Source organism: Corylus avellana, chromosome ca1 (assembly GCF_901000735.1).
Source record: "Corylus avellana chromosome ca1, CavTom2PMs-1.0".
Taxonomy (NCBI): domain Eukaryota; kingdom Viridiplantae; phylum Streptophyta; class Magnoliopsida; order Fagales; family Betulaceae; genus Corylus; species Corylus avellana.
Genome location: NC_081541.1, coordinates 7,128,373 through 7,149,267, shown reverse-complemented (window position 1 = coordinate 7,149,267; position 20,895 = coordinate 7,128,373). Strand labels below are relative to the sequence as shown.

At 33.8% G+C, this 20,895-nt stretch overlaps 1 protein-coding gene and 1 pseudogene across 1 annotated transcript; both read left to right on the top strand.

The window, feature by feature from the left end:
• The first annotated feature begins 4,109 nt into the window (after positions 1-4,109).
• Positions 4,110-5,254, top strand: LOC132172936 (PR5-like receptor kinase). Its single transcript, XM_059584535.1, has one exon. It carries the CDS (start codon positions 4,130-4,132, stop codon positions 5,252-5,254), a length of 1,125 nt encoding a protein of 374 aa, XP_059440518.1. The 5' UTR covers positions 4,110-4,129.
• Positions 5,255-6,975: 1,721 nt separating this feature from the next.
• Positions 6,976-17,555, top strand: LOC132172843 (PR5-like receptor kinase; annotated as a pseudogene).
• The last annotated feature ends 3,340 nt before the right edge of the window (positions 17,556-20,895 follow it).

Sequence of the window (20,895 nt, the reverse complement as noted above, 5' to 3'; positions counted from 1 at the left end):
AATTTTCTTCATCACTTACTTACAAAAAAAAAAAAAAAAAAATCTTCATCACGTGTTGTGAAATATTTAATTTAAATAGTGGGTGATTTGACAGAGTTAAGATTCGATCTCAGGATCTTTAGCACTAATGCCATGTTAAATCACTATTTATTCTAGAAGCTTAAGTTAATAAGAATAAGTAAATTTAATCATTTAATTTATACTTTAACATTAAATAATCACTTTTTTCAAAAGTTTAAGTTAATAAAAAAAAATTAATTATTTAATCAAATACTTTAATAATCATCTTCGGTTGTAATATTAAGATAATGAAACTCTCAGAATTGACTCATCCCGGGAGGGATGAGCCTAATTAACCTAAGAAATAGACATTCAATGGGTCACTCCCAAAATATAATCCCCCAGTCTTGACATGAAATATTTTTTACATGTCAATCTATTAAAGAAAATCTGGAATAAATATAATTGAATGTTTAAACGAGAATTAGAGAGGAAAGACATGGGTGAGGAGAGATCTTTTTCATTCTGGTTCTAGTCATTATCAAGAGTAATAATTTTGTTGAATGTACAGAGGATTTGAAGAGGCAAGGAGTCAAGTCTTTGTAATGCGGGTCAATGGGGAAGATGGGTAGGAAAATCCCTCGCCTCAGTACCATCTTCGGGTGTGGTATTAAGGCCAATTATTATCATATGGGTACCCCGGACTTGCTCTATTAATTCTCAGCCTGTATTGCAAGTCTTCCATATTCAATTTCCAAGTCAACTACCGTGTTAAACTGAGAAACTAAGTCTTATATAGTGAAGAAATAAGGAAAGAGATTATTCAAGCAACAACTTGTTGGTGGCGTTCTTTGGCTTTTGCTGGTGAATTGGGAATTCTGGTATGGCTTCTGTCTTTCTATTCGTTTTCTTTCTTCTCTCATATCTTCTGCTGCGTAACTCCGCTGAAGAAGAAGTGAGATACACCCAAAAATGTCCACCCTTACGCTGTGGACATCTGGGCGAGATTCACTTCCCATTTACCACTCAATCAAAGCCAGAATGCGGTGTTTTCAAAGTACATTGTCCAGATCATCATGATAAGCCTTCAACGATCCGACTAGAGGACGGTGGAAGAGAATATGAAGTTATAAGCATCTCTCAGGATAACACCATATTTATCAATGACACACAGCTTCGGAAGGACTTCAAATCCAAAAGATGCGAATCCTTGACCAATTTGACTTCTTCCAGCTATTCCTTCATCTCTTTTGAAATAGCCGGACCCAATCAGACCTTTTTTAAATGCAACCGCACCCTCGATATTCCTCCCCCAAAACATTTTACAAAAAAGAGCTGCAATAACCATAGTATCTACTATAGTATTTCAAACCATTCTGGATGTTCAATTATTCAGCTCCCAAAGAAGGAGAGCCCCCGTAATGGTCGGTTGCCAGATGATGATAACCTGTTTGGACTTTTAAGCGGTGATTTCAAACTTCGAGTGCGTGTCTCCGATGAATGTACAAGATGTCATAACAGAGGAGGTCAATGTAAGGGACGCGACAACGAAAAATTTGATTGTGACGGTGCAGATAAAGGTATAGACCTAGGAATAACACAATAAATATTTGGGGATACACGCATACATTCTTGAACATGCATATAAATTTCTGGCTTTTTAGGTTGTATTTATTCCTAGCTAATACATGTGCTGCATGCTATTATATTTCTGTTCCATGCCCCCCTAATCCACTCCTATAAATTTCTGTCTTTCACCTTCACGTTGATTTATTTTGTTTTTTAATTGATGTTTTTGTTTGTCTAATAAGTAGGAGACAATATAGGATTGAAATCTTTTAAATTTTCTAATGCAACTCTTTGAAGGAGTTCTTAAAGTTAATTCAATTATTCAAAATTGTGTAATGCTATTTAGATAAGCTCTTTTTAGATATCTTAATTAGGCTAATTCTACCGTGATTTTTTTTTTTTTAAAAAAAAAAATCCTAACTATTATTTAATTAAATAATCTAGATTTTATCATATCAACATTTATCACTAATATGGGATCTTAATTTTTTTTTAAAAAAAAAAAAATTAAGTAATTGTATCTTACTAAATTATATACCAAGTAAAATATTTTTGAAGAAAGGTATTTAAATAATTGGGCTGATGTGGCAGTGCCCATCAACCCTTAAACTTTTTTTCAATTTTAAAAAGAGTTGGTCTAATGATTTGTGGACATTGTCACATCAAACCAATTGTATGTAAGTAGAGGATGGAATTAATTGAGTATCTAACATTACCTCTTTTCTTCAAATAACGTCATGAGTGGGGCCTCTTGTCCTAACAACTTGCTTGAGCATCGGTTTTAGAAGTAATGATATAAAGTCCTCCTAAAATCTTTCAAATTGTGATGTGACTTTTAAAATTATCATTGAATTTGATATAGTCATTATTGAATTTCAATCTATTAGTAATTTTAAATGACATTTCACATTTGGTAGGACTCTAAAAGGACTATAGTCTTCCTTATATCATTACTCTAGTTTTAGTACAATTTTTCCAAACTCTCCTCCTTGGACATGGGATTGTAAGGGATCCAAATCCCTTGTTTTAAGGACATAGTTGACTTGTCAAGTTATGACTAATGTTGATTAATGGATATGATTCTTGTTTTCTTAACATGGCGCCCATGAATACCTTTTTTAAATGCAATCGCACTCTCAATAATTCTCCCCCGACAAATTTTAAAAAGATTAGTTGCATTGACCATGATGTCTACTATAATGGTTCAAGCAATAGTTTTCGCACTTCTCTCTCTGGATGTTCAATTATTCAGCTCCCAAAGAATCCGAAGCGGTTGCCAGGTGAAGATGAGCTGTTTCAACTGGTAACCGCTGAGTTCGACCTTAAACAGTATGTGTCTGATGAATGTTACTGATGTTATACTAGAGGAGGTCATTGTAAGCCCGACGACAAGGGGGAACTTGATTGTCTGGGTGCGGAGAAAGGTATAAACATAAGAATAACAACAATATTTGGGGATACACATATACATTCATTCATGAAAATGCATACAAATTTCTTTTTCCTTTTACGTTGTATTTATTCCTAACACGTGCTGCTCTATTTCTGTTCCATGCCATAATCCCCTCCTATAAAGGGATAGAGCTGATTTGGATGAGTGTCAAATTTAGATTATGAGTAAAAGTAATAACTCTGTTGCAATGAAACCCATATCAGATACATATGATCTGGTTTTGACATTTCTTTCTTACTAACCTTGTTAAGGGATTCAAAGGCTGCCAATTTAGCTGCTTCACTACATTCCTCATTGTTTAAACTAACATCGATCTTTTATGTTTGTCAATCTCTTCTGTTGCAGAGAGCCACACAAAGCAATTGGCGATAGGATTAGGTGAGACATCTCTTCAATCAAATTTCTTGTTGGAAAAATGTTACACACTCTCAAGTATGCACTCTTTAATGTGACAGTAAAATTATTATTAGATCTAAAACTCAAAAATGACCCATCTAAAATCTAGTGGTAATGAAATATGTTACGTCAGGGAGCATGCAATTAATTTATAGTGTAAGAGTTGGAACTTGTGTAGCATTTCTCTTCTTGTTGGTATTAGTTGCTGTGTTCATATTCTTTGTCAATATTATTCATCTGGGCTGGTGGTGATATATTGTATATATCTTCATCACATAATTACTCCTTCCGAGGGTGTGGCTAATTATGAAATCTTTGAAGTATTATTGCATGTAATTAATGATATAAGGTTCTCCAAACAGTTTTGGTAATGACTCCACTTTCTCCATTTTAATCGTTGTAATTAAGGATGTAGTACATATGGAATCCATTGGAAGACTTCAAGAGTTGTTGTCAAGTATTCAAACTTCCGCGTTGCATTTTTTTCTTTTCTTTTGGACATATAGTACACAATTTTTCATAGTTCATGATTTTCCTCCCAGTTAGGCAATCTAAACTTCTTCATTTCTTGCCTGGTGCCACTACATGAAAATGTTTACATCACGCTCTTAATGGGTAGTTTGAGTTAATTAGTCTTGTTTATGCACCACATAACTTCATAATGTGTATTCTTTGATTACAGCCATTTTGTTTCCTGGAATTGGAGTTGTGATGGTTCTAATCTGCTGCTTGATCAAGAGAAACTTCTCATCCAATCAAATAATTTATTTTTGGAAAAAGAAAAGTCTAAACCATAAGACTGTCCAAGACTTTCTAAGAAATCATGGACATCTTGCTATTAAAAGATACAGTTATTCAGATATCAAGAAAATGACCAACTTCTTTAGAGATAAATTAGGCGAAGGGGGCTTTGGTGGTGTCTATAAGGGAAAGTTAAAAGATGGATGTCTTGTGGCAGTTAAGGTTTTGAAGGAATCTAGAGGTAATGGAGAGGAATTCATTAATGAGGTTGCAAGCATTAGTAGGACCTCCCATGTCAACATTGTCTCTCTTATGGGCTTTTGCTTTGAAGGTTCTAAAAGAGCCCTCATCTATGAGTTTATGCCCAACGGATCTCTAGAGAAGTTCATATATAACAAAAGTCCTTCAAAGGTTGCTCGTCGATTGGAATGGGAGACATTATACAACATTGCAATTGGCATTGCTCGAGGATTAGAGTACTTACATAGAGGTTGCAGCACAAGGATCTTACATTTAGATATAAAGCCTCACAATATTCTTTTGGATGAGAACTTCAGCCCAAAGATTTCTGATTTTGGCCTTGCAAAAATATGCACAAGAGAAGAGAGTATTATATCAACGTTGGGTACGAGAGGAACTGCGGGATATATAGCTCCAGAAGTATTTTGTAGAAATATTGGAGGGGTCTCTCACAAGGCAGATGTTTATAGCTACGGAATGATGGTTTTTGAAATTGTTGGAGGAAGAAGGAATATAGATGTCAAAATTGATCGTACCAGTGAAATATTTTTTCCGCATTGGATTTACAAGCGTCTTGAACAAAATGAAGATCTAGGGCTGCAGGGCCTGATGAATGAAGAGGATTACAAAAGTGCAAGGAAGATGATAATATTGAGTTTGTGGTGCATACAGACTGACCCTTTAATCCGGCCACCAATGAGCACAGTTGTGAACATGTTAGAAGGGAGTCTTGAATCCTTACAAGTACCACCCAAACCTTACTTGTCTTCACCATCACGATCACCGGAAGATTCTTCAACAATGGTGTCAACACAGTGTGATTCTATAATGCCTTCAAATGCATCTTTTCTTTAAAAGGAAATTTTAATGTTTTTCTTTTTTTGAAGAGAGGAAATTTTAATGTTAAGAGTGGTAACTAACATCTTTTGTGAACTGCATCAATGATTAGCTTGTTGATGCGAATTAGAATTAAAGACATTACCATTTTTTATTGCCTTAATTATGGGGTGATATCTTCTATGATAGCTTCTTTCATGAATCTATAATGCTGTGAGTCCTGGTAAATATATAACCACATACCCATTATAAAATATGTTTGTATAATAATTTAAAATTAAGAGGAAATGCTCACTACACAATCATAGAAGCACTTCAAAGTAACCAGACTCTTCTTACTTGGTGAGACAAACACCGCAATTGACTTCTGGAGCTTAGTCGAACTAATAGGAGCTCATTATAATTTGTAACCATTTTGCAAATTGATCTGAAAGTTCGTACGTAATACTAGATAATTAAATTTAATTAAAAAAATGCTTGAATATTATAATTTTTATTACAAGTTCATATTACTGAATATTAAAATCTTATATTATTTAAAGACTATAGATTTTATTTAAAAAGATATTACTTTCAAAAGAAAACAGGCAGTGCTGCATTTTAGATTAGTAGGTCCACAGGAATCTATTGTATTCTTGTTTCTTGTAGAACTAGCTAATTGACGAAATAACGTTTGGAGCCCTAATTAAATGTTATTTTTTTATTTTTTATTTTTCCTGCTACGTAGGGAAACAAATAAAAGCTACTGGACGTGGAATAATTTCTCATCTCTAGGGTTGAAATTGATTTGATTACTATATTTATTTATCTCAATTATATTATAAAATAGATATGGAAAATATATGCTATATTTCTTAAATTTTTTCTCTAACATTACTTATCAAATGCTGTGTCATAATAAAAGAAGGCATATGTTGAGAAAAGAAGATTTGGCTAAGGGATTTTGTCATTTATGTACCCCCTCTTCCATGCATGAAGAATAACAACAAAAAGTAAATGGTTTTTTTTTTTTATTATTATTATTATTATTAATCTATTCTCAAATAGAAGGGTTTATTTTCACTTAGCATTGCTGTCTTGGTGCGATTTCTTCTGTTTATATTGATTAATTTCTCATAAACTATGATTTTGAGCTCTCAATGGGCAAGAACAACACAACAACCTCAGGCCAACAAAACTGGGAGTCTTCTGTTGGCATTTTACCATAATTTTTATTTTTTTGACATGTCGAGAATGTCTACTTAGTTCTTGATTCGACTTAGGATGTCTACTTGTTCATGGAATGATAGGTTAGAAACGAATTATTGGTGAAGTTGCAATGACCATTGTTTCATGTTAAATCACCACTTGTTCCATAAGTTTAAGTGGATTGGAAGAAATGATATATTTATGTGTGGACTCAAACTCACTCTTAATAAGTGAGACCTAACATACAAAATATTTAATTAAAATAAATTTAATCATTTAATTTATATTTTAAGATTCCATGATAAATTATGTAGATGATTTAGTTAAAATTTTAATACTTTCACTCGTGTAATATTTTAACACTTATGTCTAGATCAAGTAGAATATTTAATTAAATGAAAACTAAATGATGATAAAGACAAGATTCAAACTCAATACATTTACCTAAATATCATATTAAATCATCATTTATCTCAAAATTTTAAGTTAATAAAATAAAATAATTCAATTAATTAGTTAACATTTTAACAAGAATTACAGGTTTTGATCAAATGGTTTTAAGAAGTTTGAAAAGCAAATCGCCTCAAGGCACTCAACTAAAACTCTACAAACTTCGCGAAGGTTTTGATATTTCTTTCTTACTAACCCTGTTAAAGTTTCAAAGGCTGCCAATATTTTAGCTGCCTCACTTCAATCTTCATTGTTTAAGTAACATCTTTTATGTTTCTATCTTCAGATGCAGAGCGTAACAAAAAGAATCTGGCGATAGGAATAGGTGAGATACCACTTCAATCAAATTTCTTGTTGATATTAGTATTCAAATGTTTGCTAAATATTGGTCAGCTGACATAACTCAAATTATTGCATCTGGGGTAATCTATTGTATATTTGTATCTACAACACATAAATTGCAACTCCTTTTTCACTCCTTTCAAAGAGTATCGCTAATTATCAAATCTTTGGGGGTATTACTTCATGTAAAGAAAATGCAAATTTAGCGAGGTTAAGGACACTCTTAATTAATTGGTAGTTCAAGTTACTTTGGTTTATGCACCGCATAATTTCGTAATTTCTACTCTTTGATTGCAGGCATTATATCTGCTGGAATTGGAGTTGTGCTGGTTATAATCTACTGCTTCAGGAGAAAGTTCTCATCCAATAAAATTATTAATTTTTTGAAGAAAGAAAGTCTAAACCATCAGACTGTCGAGGTCTTTCTTAAGAACCATAGACCTATTGCTATTAACAGATACCGTTATTCAGATATCAAGAAAATGACTAACCTCCTTAGAGATAAATTAGGCAAAGGGGGCTATGGTGGTATTTACAAGAGAAAGTTAAAAGATGAATGTCTTCTGACAGTGAAGGTCTTGAAAGAATCAAGAGGTAATGGAGAGGAATTCATTAACGAAGTTGCAAGCATTAGTAGGACCTCCCACGTCAACATGTCTCTCTTATGTGCTTTTGCTTTGAGGGTTCTAAAAGAGCTATCATCTATGAATTTATGCCTAACGGATCTTTCGAGAAGTTCATATATAAAAAAAGTCCCTCACAGCGATGAGCGACGATTGGAATGGGAGACATTATACAAGATTGCACTTGGCATTGCTCAAGGATTAGAATACTTACATAGAGGTTGCAACACATGAATCGTGCATTTTGACATAAAGCCTCACAACATTCTTTTGGATGAAAACTTCTGCCCAAAGATTTCTAATTTTGGCCTTGTAAAAATATGCAGTAGAGAAGTAAGCATCATATCAATGTTGGGTGCGAGGGGTACAGCAAGATATATAGCTCCAGAAGTATTTTGTACAAATTTTGGAGAGGTCTCTCACAAGTCAGATGTTTATAGCTATGGAATGATGGTTTGAAATGGTTGAGGGAAGAAGGAATATAGATGTCGAGAATGATCATACCAATGAAATATTTTTTTCGCATTGGATTTATAATCGTCTTGAACAAGATGATCTAGGACTGCAGGACCTTATGAATGAAGAGGATCGTGAAAGTGCAAGGAAAATGATAATAGTGAGTTTATGGTGCATACAAACTGATCCATCAAATCGGCCATCGATGAGTATAGTTGTGAATATGTTAGATGGGAGTCTTGAATCCTTGAAAGTACCACCCAAGCCTTTCCTGTCCTCACCATCAAGATCACCAGAAGATTCTTCGACAACAATGAGTTCACTACAGTATGATTCCGTAATGCCCTAAAATGCATCTTTTGTTTAAATGAAAATTTTAGTGTTTGAGCAGTAAGTAGCATCTTTTGTGAATTGCATCAATTATTAGCTTGTGGATGCGTTTTATAGTTACCGACTTAACTATTACCTTAACTATGGAATGAAATCTGCCATGATAACTTTCATCAAGAATTTATAATGTTGTGAGTTCCATCGATTTTCAATCGAGTCTTTATTTAAGTGCCCATACTAGCTAAAGCATAGTTGAGCTATTTGGAACTCACTACAGAGTCTAAAGAAATTATATGTAAAGCCTCAAGACTTGCTACACTATTAGCTGAAAAGATTGCACAGGAAATAGAAGTTTCTATGAAGACCTTACTCGGAACAGAGCAATTTTTTTTTTTCCTTTTGATTTTGGCCAAATAAGGAGATAAACAAATTCATACGGACGTTGCCAAATTGCTACCTTGATTTGATTGTTTCTCCATTCCTGTCCCTGCTGCCAGAATCAGAGATTAATCCAACACTAAGATGGTGCATACCGAAAGAAATCATAATGCAGAAATAATAATAAAGAGATACAAGATTTAAAGTAGTTCGGCAATATACCAATATCTACACACTAAAGCCCTATAAGCTGCATCTTGCATTTATTGAGTGAATATATTATACATAAAGGACCTCATTATATAGAAGCCAAAGGAGAAGAGCTCCTTGTATTTTAACAATGTGAGATAAACCCCACTTATTTCGGAAACAAGGGGAGAGGGACTCTCATATATGAGCAATGTGGGACAACCCACATTGCTCTTCTCTAACACTCTCCCTCAAACTCAACGTGAAGACTTGTGAAATCTTGAGTTTGTGTTTTTTGATCGGTGACGGAGGCCAAGATCATCAGCGACTTTTGAACATTGGCAACTTTTGGCCGGAATAGGCCAACTATGTGCCTTACATGAAAGCCAACTATGGGTTAAAATGGGCATGGGCAATACCACAAATGCCAAATTACAAATAATGGGCCAATGGCCAAATATGAAAGCTAACAATGGGCTGAAATGGGCTTGGGTTTGAAACAATACCACAAAGGCCCGTACTGAGTTTTAAACAATACCACAAAAGCCGAAATACATGGGGTCAACTATGGGCCAACAAGCCAACAATGGGCTGAAATGAGCATGGGTTTGAAACAATATCGCAAATGTCAAATAATCGGCCAACAAAGGGCCATGAAGAAAAGAAAATGGGCCAACAAAGGGCCAAGAGGGAGAAAATGGGCAACTTAGGCCTCTTTTTGTGGGCATCTTTGGGCTTTTTTTTTTTTTTTTTTTTTGACATGTTCGCACAAGAATGGCATCTTTGGCCTCTTTTGGTGGGCAACTTGGGCCTCTTTTTGTAGACATCTTTGGCCTTTTTTTTTCCTTTTTTTCTTTTGATTTTCATACTGATTGCCGGCATGAGATCCCAGTCAGGATGAAAATCATATCCTTTTCAAGCAAATCGTCGGTCTTTATTCTTTAAATTTTAAAATCATTTATGCATACAATGATCTGGAGGCACCAAAAAAAAAAACGATTTCACGAGATATGGCTATTCCATAAAAGACCATTGAAAGACGAAGAAAGAAAAAGAAAAAGAAGGAAAGAGAGTAGTATGGTTTCTTGTATTTGGGTACTTGGAAGATCTCTTTTCCATGAGTTCATACAATAACTCCGTGAAATAAAAATCAGATGGAATAGAAATAGAATCATCTCAACAGAAATTTTCATGTAGAACCTGTCAACTGGGCTTCGTGTGGTTACTTATTTCTTTTTTTCTATGACTTCTTAACTTTTTAAAGATTATGCATCGTGGAGTAATGATATTTTGGTACGGATGATATCAATAATGAAACTAATAGCTATGTTATCTGTTCAAGAGCTCATCAACCAGATGACTAGCTAGGTCACCTGTTGAAGTTACCGTTATAAGAGATCTATCAATAGTTTAAATCCAAGACCCGGGCGCCCTCTAAGCTTCTGCAGCCTTCAATTTCAAGCACTTACTCATCTCTGTTGGGTATTCTTCATGCAAAGTTCCTTTAATCGCACTACTTTTATCAACCCATTTATTAATTAGCCAAAACTAACTAGGCCCTGAAACAAGGAATTAATCTTAAATAATAATGCTAAACATTTAAAAATAAATAAATAAATACCGGGGCCCTCACGATGGAGAAATCCAGGGCTCCACCAGTACTACTGGGTGGATGAGCGTTTCTCATGCATCTTTCTCCCATTATCTTAACGTTTCAAGCAAGCTGCAAACTTCCACCGAGTAGTCTTTCTTGCAAGTAGGAGAGAGAAGACTCATAGAAGTCTTTCTTGGACTATCCGGGAAGGTGTGGATGAAACTCCCTCTTTGGAGTCCTTTGGCTGACCAATTCAAAGAAGGCGTACTTCCTCATTGTGTCCGCAAGTCTTTTGAGCATATTTTCCAAGTCAACAAGCGTAGCGGGAGAAAACGAAGTATTTAAGAGATGAGAGATCTTCATTGTTTCAGTCTTACTAGTTTCTGATTTAGGATGGCCCCTGTTTCCTTATTTCTTCGTTATTTGCTCTCACACTTGGTGCTGCCAACAACTTTGTGATGCAAGTACCAATTAGAAAAAATTAGCATTGCACTAATTCAAACAACAGAATGTCCATTCCCATATTGAATGATCAATAGTACTGGTACAGATTCTAGAACCAGACATGGTCAGTGTTTGAATTAGAAGTTAATTGATAGCACTGGTGGAGACAACATTATAGTTACTACTAATAGCACAAAAAAGTTAGTTGAAACAAATCGGCCATCCCATAGTTAAATGCATTGGCCTCTTGTACTAAATATTGTGCAGTGCCAAAATCCGACACAAGTCTCATACTACAATTCTAATCTAATTGGCTTTAGAGGATGAAGTTAATATATTTTTTAAAAAAACTGCTGCACTATGGTCTGACGAATCATTAATGGGGAGAATCTTCCTTACATATTATTTTCTTTTTTATCGTATATTTATTCTTTCAAATAATGTTAGAAATTATATTTTTATTTTACAATATTAACGTGACAAACTCAACTATTAGATTAGTACTTGTTAAAAAAACAAAAGTCCAAGGATTAGTCCCAGGAGTAGTTGGGACTGTCCCATCACCTTTATATGATAATTGTTAGATAAAAATGTAATTTACATAATGAATAATATTATTTAATAATTTTTTTCTTTTTGGCTTTTCTTCTATACCCTTTTTTAAGGGGGTGGGAGGGAAGGGGAGAAAGGGTGTTGGAGTGAGTGTTAAATTACCAGTTATTTCAAAAGTTTAAGCTGATAGGATGAGCTAAATTTAATCACTTAACCATTACTTTAACATTTTCCCTCACGTATGAGTTCAAACTCCATTTTAATATGTGAGGTTCAACATGTGGAATATTTAATTTAAATGAGAAGTGATTTGATGGAATCAAGGTTCAATCCCAGGACTTTTTGGCTTTAATACCATGTTAAATTACCAGTTATCCCAAAAGCTTAAACTGATAGGAAGATGTAAATTTAATCACTTAACCATTATTTTAACAGTGAGTAACTTGGTAGTGTTAGCAATTGGAGTATTTACTATTTGAAGAGAACAATTGCTATCTAGAGATGATGTATATGCTGCTGTTTCAGATAACCACAATTCTTTTGTTCATGATAATATTAGGAGAAATAGGCCCGAAGCTTAGAGTATTCCCAATAGAGGAGCCAAATTTTTATACAAAATAGCTCCTTAAAACTCACTTTATTTAGTTTAGCTAATGAATTTTTAAAGGCCTCCTATATCCGATTAGCTATATTTTTATCTATATCATTTAAATATTATTTTTTTACTCTATTAATTCTATCTTTATTTCTTTTCTAAAATTCGTATTTCATTCTTTATTTTTTCAATAGTAATTCGTTTAGCACAATAATTTTTCAATGATTATTATTTTTCAAATAATCATTTTTGTAACTATAATATTTTTGAAACGGTTGTATTTTATAATAATTATATTTTCAACGGTTTTATTTTTCAAATGTCGTATTTGCCAACATTAAGTATGAAAACCATATTCTCATAGTAATGCCAATGATATTTATGAAATATCTTTTTATTAAAAATTGTGAAAGAATATTCTTATAATGATCCCAAGTGGAAAAAAGAGAAAATAAGAAAAACCAAATAAAATGGTTCCTCTTGAAAAGTGCTACATTGCTTTTTTTTTTTTTTTTTTTTTGCTAATCCAATTAAATATCCATTTTGCATTTTTTTTTTTGCTAATCCAATGTGAAGGGTTTTTTACAAATCTAATAAGTTATTTTAGATAAAAGTACCATTTAGCTCATCCATTGGAAATGTTCTGAGAGAATCGTGTTCAGGCTCATTACAGTCTAGCCAAAAAGCAAAAGGTGAAGCAGATGTTTTTGAGTTTGAATACGATTGTTTTTAAAAAGAGAGAATTTAGGATTCCTTTTATATTTTATATTTTAATTTTTTCATATTTTATATTTTTAAATATTTTTTTTGTATTGTAAGTGACACATATCACACTATGATTAATGCTGATGTAATACATTAATGGATTCTGTTAACTTTTCTAACGGTATGAATCAACTTTTTTTCCGCTTGCCCTAATGAGTGATGAATCACTTTTTAAAATCTCAAACCAAAGAACCAAAAATGCATTCATCGCTTGTTTTTATTATGGTGTCATAATTTGAGTGGTACTAACAGTAACATGGTATTTAATGGTTTATGTTAAAAAAAAGAAGACAAAATTAGGTGGAGAAACCTATTTGTTATTTTCAGGTGCTGAACTAGAATATTAAGATAAGAAGTTTTCATAACATGTTTATAGTACAAAGAGCTTACATATCTTAATAAATTGATATAATCATATAGACTAATTTTTCATTTTTTCCTAAAGATGAATACGTAGTATAAGAGCTTGTTTGGGATTATGTTTGAGAAATAAAGCTTTTAAGTTAAAAAGTCAAAAATGCGTTTAAACCATTTTTAGGCTATTTAGATTTTTTTAAGTGCTTTTAATTTTTTAACCAAACAAGTATTTTTTATTAAACAAACTTTTTGAATATTAAATGTACTTTTAAGACCCTCAAAAAACAATTTCAAATAGGCCCTAATTCACATTGACTTAAAATATCTCGTAAGTGTTGAGACTTCAGAGTGTGTGACTCGTGTTGGTTGATGTGGTGGCCGCTACTTAAATCCGAGTAGGGAGGTATTCTACGCATTTATCTTAGCAATATTTGGTAGGTGTAGATATCTAGAATTACTACGTACTATGATAGACAACGCAAGAGTGGAAATACCATACCAAAAAAAAAAAACAAAAAAAGAGTGGAAATACCACTTGGACCCAACAAAATGGTCCAATTATGTGAACGATCGATGACTAAATTTTATAATGGAGGATACAGAGGATGCCCACTATTAAATTATTAATGCGGACAAGACATACAACCCACGTGGCTCCGTGCGTTGTCCTAGGATTCAGGATTATTTTACTTACAATTATCTATTTTCTTTTTTACATATTTCTTACAAATTCACGTGATATTTGCATCTTGTATGAAAATAATTAACTGTTACATCAGTTTTTAACACGATAAGTAAATTGTTGCAGTTTATATATAACGTTAGTCTTTCGACTTGAAATTCGATATGAATCATTGAATTTTGGTGATAATGATATGACAATATATAGATATACATACATGCCCATAGTATTATAAGTTTATGAGCTTTGATTTTCAGACTCAATGCACCATAATCATCTATTAGCTTTTGAAGTCATGGTCTTACCGTTTAATAGGACTAACAAACATCTAATTGTCAATTTTGGTTTGCATTTTGTATTGCATTACTAGAGCTAACGTGATTGTTAAGAATATTATGTTTAGGGTTATTTATTTTTCTTATGTGTTCAAGATCTATTAGGGTTTTTTTTTTTTTTTTTTTTTTTGTCTATTAGGTTATTTGCTTGTCACTCATAACCTATCTATAAATAGAGATCAATGTAGTCTTTCGTATTAATTTATATTAATACAATGTAGTCCATTGTGTACTTTCACTCTCTTTATTATTCTTCCACTCTTTTATATCTCTCTATTATTCTAATAGTGATAATGTTATGTAAGTATTATTTTAAAGTCACAGGCAAGTTTTAGCTAGATTTGCAGCTTTTTAGTTGTCACTATATATGTTAACGTTGTTGAAAAGCTGGAAGAATTCTCTTTGGATGAATTCAAATTTGGCGATTCAATCATTGTGTTATAAATTAAAATTTAAAAAGAAAACAGCTGCTGACATGACCACCCGGGTTGGGTTTATAATTTTTTTTTTTTAACTCTAGATAACAACTCTTCTCTCTCTTCTCTCTTTTCTTTTTTTCAAAATTTTAGTAACATTTATTTTATAAAGCATAATTTTCAATCGATTGACTTATTTTTGAGAACTTTTATGAGAATTTCTTATTTATGAAAGTCATATAAAAAATATTATTAACGGCCGGTTTATTGCTGATAAAATTGAGTGAGAAAATACAAGTCCTAACAGGAAATTTCAGACAATTTAAGGATCATGAAAACCAAGTCAAATCAAACTCTCCTAACAGGGAATTCCATAATTCATAGCCATTCTTCCTCCTTGGCCCTTAATTAGGAAATACAAAGGCGAATGTCGCCCACGTACGGTCAGTACACGTGGGGCCAAGCTTCGTCTCTTAATTAGAAGGAGATGATCACCTGCCTCTATATATATGCTCTCTGGGGGTTAAATTAGGAAATATCTTGATCCAAGCCTCCCCTTCAGCCTTAAGCCTCAAGGTGTGGAGCTGGGCTGCTCTCCCCGTGATCATGTTTAGCTTTGCGACACCTTTGAAAGTGACGAGTCCGGCCGGGTCAATGGGGTTGTGTAAAGTCTGAGACAAACCCCTATTTTACCTTGCGTAAAACGTTTTTGTACCTTTTTTTTTTTTTTTTTTCTTGTTTTTTTCTGAGCTCATATGTCTCTACCAATACCAAACCCAACGCCAAAGCGCCATTTGCTCCATTTTCTGTTTCCGAGTCCACTTCCATACTTTCTTTATTATTACTCATTTAACGAATGTTCAAAATTTTATATATATATATATATATATGGAAGACATTGAAGACTTTTGAACAAATTAATTGAATCTCCGGCCGAGAAATTCAAGTTGGCATTCAAACGGCCCAATACACATTGCATTTGGGTGTATGCATTTGCGCGTGTAGTGCGAAACACCAAATACGAACACGTGTGCATGGTAGTAGGCTGTAGGGCACTAGGGTGGTCCGACACTCCCGTACCCCTAATGGGGTGATTGGCCACACCTATTGGAGTGGTTATGGTGATTTGGCCATGCCTTTATGTAACACCTATCGATGTGTATTTTTTTTGAAACTACAAACTTATGTTGTAAATTGTAAGTAGAACACGGTTCAATAAGCAAAACAGTCCAACCATTTCATGAGCCCTATTTACTTTAAAATTTCATCTATATTTGTTTATCAAATTCATTTTAAAATAAAAGTTAGTTCTCAAAATCAATATAATTTTTTTTTCTTTTACAACATATGCAAACTTTTAGAAAATTATCGCAACACACTTTTTTTTTCTCTCTAATTAGATGAGGAAAAAGGGTTACAGGGGAGGGTCCTTATCATTCTTGATCCGAATGGAAGAGAGAATAGGGAACCCCGTGGGAATGTTTCCAAAAACATGATTGGAAGCGGCCCATTTAGCTAAAGCATGTGCCCTATAATTGGTACATCGAGAAATTTTCAAAGCATTCAAACTATGAAAATAAGATAAAGCTAAACTAATATTCGAAATAGAATTAGCAAAAGACCAAGAATAAAAAAGAGGCACGTTGTTCACGGCCAACACTACTAGGAGCGCATATCATTTCAAAGATAGACATCACAGACTCAAAGAGGCAGCTAAATGAACAGCCACAAGAGTTATAAAAGGTTCTTCCTACAACACATCAGTGGAAGAAAGTTTATGAGTTAGCCCAGACACAAAAGAGTCCCATGCAACTTTGGAAGTCAAATCAAAATTGCGTCCCCCTAAAATTTCCTAACTCCTGTACTTTATCTCCCTCCCCTCCCTTTTATCGTTTCCTCCAACTCCTCTTTCTCCTCTCCCTCTCTTCTCTTTTTCTCAGATTATGACCCTCCACAGTTTGAAGATCCAGAAATGAAAGAGGCAAAGTTCGTGGGCACCTTTGTATCACCCATTTCTCCAATGATAAGCCTCATGTGCATCCTCTTCTTTTCCTTTCTAGTTAGAAAATCCTGTGCTGTGGACCCACAGTTCCTAAGGTGCAGTGTTCCCCAAAACTGAGGTGATGGCCAAAACATAACATTCCCCTTCTTCATCCAAGGTACCCAGCCGGAAAACCACTCTTGTGGCCACCCTGGATTCCCGATCTCTTGCAACATCAATGGCCAACCCACTATCACCACAGCCGATATCAACTACACCATCCGCCAAATTTTCTACCAAAACCAGACCATTCGCGTCTCAAACACTGACTTTTCTAATTCAAACACCGATTGCTTTCCTTTAACAAAAAACATATCCCTTCCTGGTATCCGATTTGAGCTAGTACCAAAACAGAGCAATCTACTTCTGCTTTATAATTGCAGCAACTCTTCGGCGCTTCCAGGTGATTTACAGTTTTATGACGGTTGTTATGGGGAAAAGGTTCTGGCCCTGTCTCAAGGCGACCCGAAGCTGGCAAACGTGTCAAACGAGTGCAAAACTCGGGTGGTAGCACCGGTTCAAGCTGCTTATGGGGGTGAGAATCACATTGAGGAGTTCTGCTATCAGGCTGTCAAGAGTTAGACAAATGTCTGCCACAGTCTGATGTGATTTTATTAAAAAAGAAAAAAAAAAAATTTTGTATGAGTTAATATTTAGTTTCTAATGCCTCAAAATTTATTTTTAGATTTAAAACTAAAACTTAAGGGTGGAAGGTTAACCCTAAGAGCATTCCCAATGGAAGAGCCATATTTTTATGTAAAATGGCTCTTCAAAACTCATTTTTATCTAGTTTAGCTAAGCCATTTTTAAGTGTCTCCACATCCGATTAGCTATATTTCTAAAAAAAAGATAAGAAAAGATTTGGGAAAAAGATAAAGCAGGAGAGAGAAACACTAAAAAATAAAATGGCTTCCTTAAAAAGTGCTGCTACATTTAACTTTTTTTTTAGCTCTTCTAATCAAATATCTATTTTACATATATTTTTGGCTCATCCAATGTGGGAGGTTTTTTGAACATTTTAAGAACTATTCTAGATAAAAGTAACATTTGGCTCTTCCATTGGGAATGCTCTTAGGGACGGTATCACTTAAAAAGAATTTTATCATCCTAAATTTAGTGATAATACCTCAAATTTGAATTTCTCTTTAATATTTATCTTCTTCAATTTAAAAAACAAATTATTAAAAAAAAAAAAAAAAAAAGGAATGTGTCTGACGCTTAAGGCAGCCGAAAATCTCAACTCCACGTTGAGATTAGAGGGGCCCTGGAAAATGGGTTTTGGCTGAAATGGAAGGCCAACGACTGCAGCATTTGCGTGCGTAGTACTGGAGGGTTTTGTGGGACCACGTTCAACAACAACCGGAACTACCGTTTCCAGTGCTTCTACGCCGATGATCAACCTCATTACGTGGGCTGTCAAATTCCTGGTCAGTTTTCTCTCTCGAGATTGAAGAAATTAATATTAAAATAAATAAATAGGGAAAATAGTAGAAAATAGACACTAAAGATTTTACAAAAGAGTTGATTTATGCCAACTTCCTATAAAATTTATTTTCATGCTAGAGATGCTCTTAGTAAAAATATTAGATTTTACAGTATCTTGATTCGACCTAGGATGTCTACTTGTTATTGAAATGATAGGTTAGAAGCAAATTATTAGTGAAGTTGCAAATGTCAATGTTTCATGTTAAATCAACACTTGCTTCATAAGTCTAATAGGAGTAATGTTATAAATAGAATTTTTAGGAAACCAGATTTTAAGTCCATTAACTTTCAATCCTTTTTTCTTTAAAAATTTTTCTACATCAAAAGTTTCATTGAAGTTTGTGAGATGCATATAGTGTGATACAATCTCAAATGACATAAAAGGAGAATGTGCACAAGGATGGCATGCGCGGGCAAGTCAAGTTAAGGTGTGTTTGGCAGTGCGTTTTTAAAAAAATAATCTGCGATTTTAAACTAAATCGCAACTTTAGAGTGTTTGGGATTGCGATTTTAAAAACGCAAATTTTAAAATCGCAAAAAAATCTGCGATTTCCAGAAACTGATTAGAGAGTGCTTATTTGAAAAAGTACGAATTTAAAACAAAATCACGATTTCTATTAAAAAGATATGTTGCGCAATAATTACCTTTTTTAGAATGAGAATGAAAAAAATACCAAGAATACCCACCTAAAATATATTAAAACCCTTCTTTTCTCTTTTTTTTTTTTTTTTTTTTCTTCGTCCTCTCTGTCTTGTTCATTCTTATTGGTAATTTGGTCAAGAAACCGTAATTATATGCTAATGTTATCCAAACACTCAATTGATAAAAAAAGTACTTTTTAGTATGTTTTACCAAACGCCTGTACGATTTTAAAAACGCAATTTTTAAAAACGCAATTATTGAAATCGCACTCCCAAACGGGCCCTTAGTTGCAGCTTGGGTCAATCTGATTCTGGGTTCAGGGGCTAAAAACCTTAACCCAAAACCAAGCCCTTTCTAATCGATCCGTCTTAATTGGGCTTTATCTCGAAAAGAACCCATTCACCAATGGGTGGGTTTGTGTTGACCATTTATATAGAGGCCCGTAAAATGGCTACTCAATCCATGTTAATTCCTTGATTCTTACTTCCCCTTTTGCGTCAAATCCATGGCGGCAGTCTAGCAGAACGGAGAAAGGCCACGAACTAGAAAATAACATCTTCCCTTGTCTTGTCAATAATTTCTCTTTTACCCGGCCATCTCCTGCTGGCTACTGAAAAGCTTAATTTATAGTGTGATTAACGTAAATCAACTTGGTACCCACCACGTTAAAGATTTTTCAAAGACGCCAAATGCTTTTGGCCTTTAAACGGCTCGCTGCCCCAAACTTTTTCGAAGATTTGTGGACCATTTATCAATTTTTGTTTTGTTTTATTACTAAAGAGACTCGTTATACAATTATCACTGCCATGGTCTAATCTTCTAATCTTCTTCACCTTTTTTCAATGTTCGCACGATAATTAGGGAGGCAATACATGGGTGATGAGACATCTTTTTGCGTTTCTAACGTGGGTCAATGGGGAAGATAGGTAGGAAATTTCTGCTCACGCAGATATGATGAGATAAATTTAATCATTTAATTAACACTTTAATTTTCTTTATCACTTACACAAAAAAAAAAAAAAAAAAAAAAAAAAAATCTTCATCACGTGTTGTGAAATATTTAATTTAAATAGTGGGTGATTTGACGGAATCAAGATTCGATCTCAGAACCTTTGGCTCTAATATCATGTTAAATCACTATTTATTCTAGAAGCTTAAGTTAATAGGAATAAGTAAATTTAATCATTTAATTTATACTTTAACATTAAATACTCACTTTTTTCAAAAGCTTAAGTTAATAAAAAAACAAATTTAACTATTTAATCAAATACTTTAATGACCATTTTCGGCTGTAATATTAAAATAACGAGACTCTCCGAATAGACTCATCCCGGGAGGGATGAGCCTAATTAACCTAGAAAACAGACATTAATTCAATGAGTCACTCCCAGAATATAATCCCTCAGTCTTGACATGAAGTATCTTTTACATGTCAATCTATTAAAGAAAATCTGGAATATAAATATAATTGAATGTTTAAACGAGAATTAGAGAGGAAAGACATGGGTGAGGAGAGATCTTTTTCATTCTGGTTCTAGTCATTATCAAGAGTAATAATTTTGTTGAATGTACAGAGGTTTTGAAGAGGCAAGGAGTCAAGTCTTTGTAATGCGGGTCAATAGGGAAGATGGGTAGGAAAATCCCTCGCCTCAGTACCATCTTCGGGTGTGGTATTAAGGCCAATTATTATCATATGGGTACCCCAGACTTGCTCTATTAATTCTCAGCCTGTATTATTGCAAGTCTTCCATATTCAATTTCCAAGTCAACTACCGTGTTAAACTGAGAAACTAA

Bases quoted from the DNA above. Each gene is read 5' to 3' on its own strand.
- LOC132172936 (XM_059584535.1), top strand. From the start codon at position 4,130: ATGGTTCTAATCTGCTGCTTGATCAAGAGAAACTTCTCATCCAATCAA.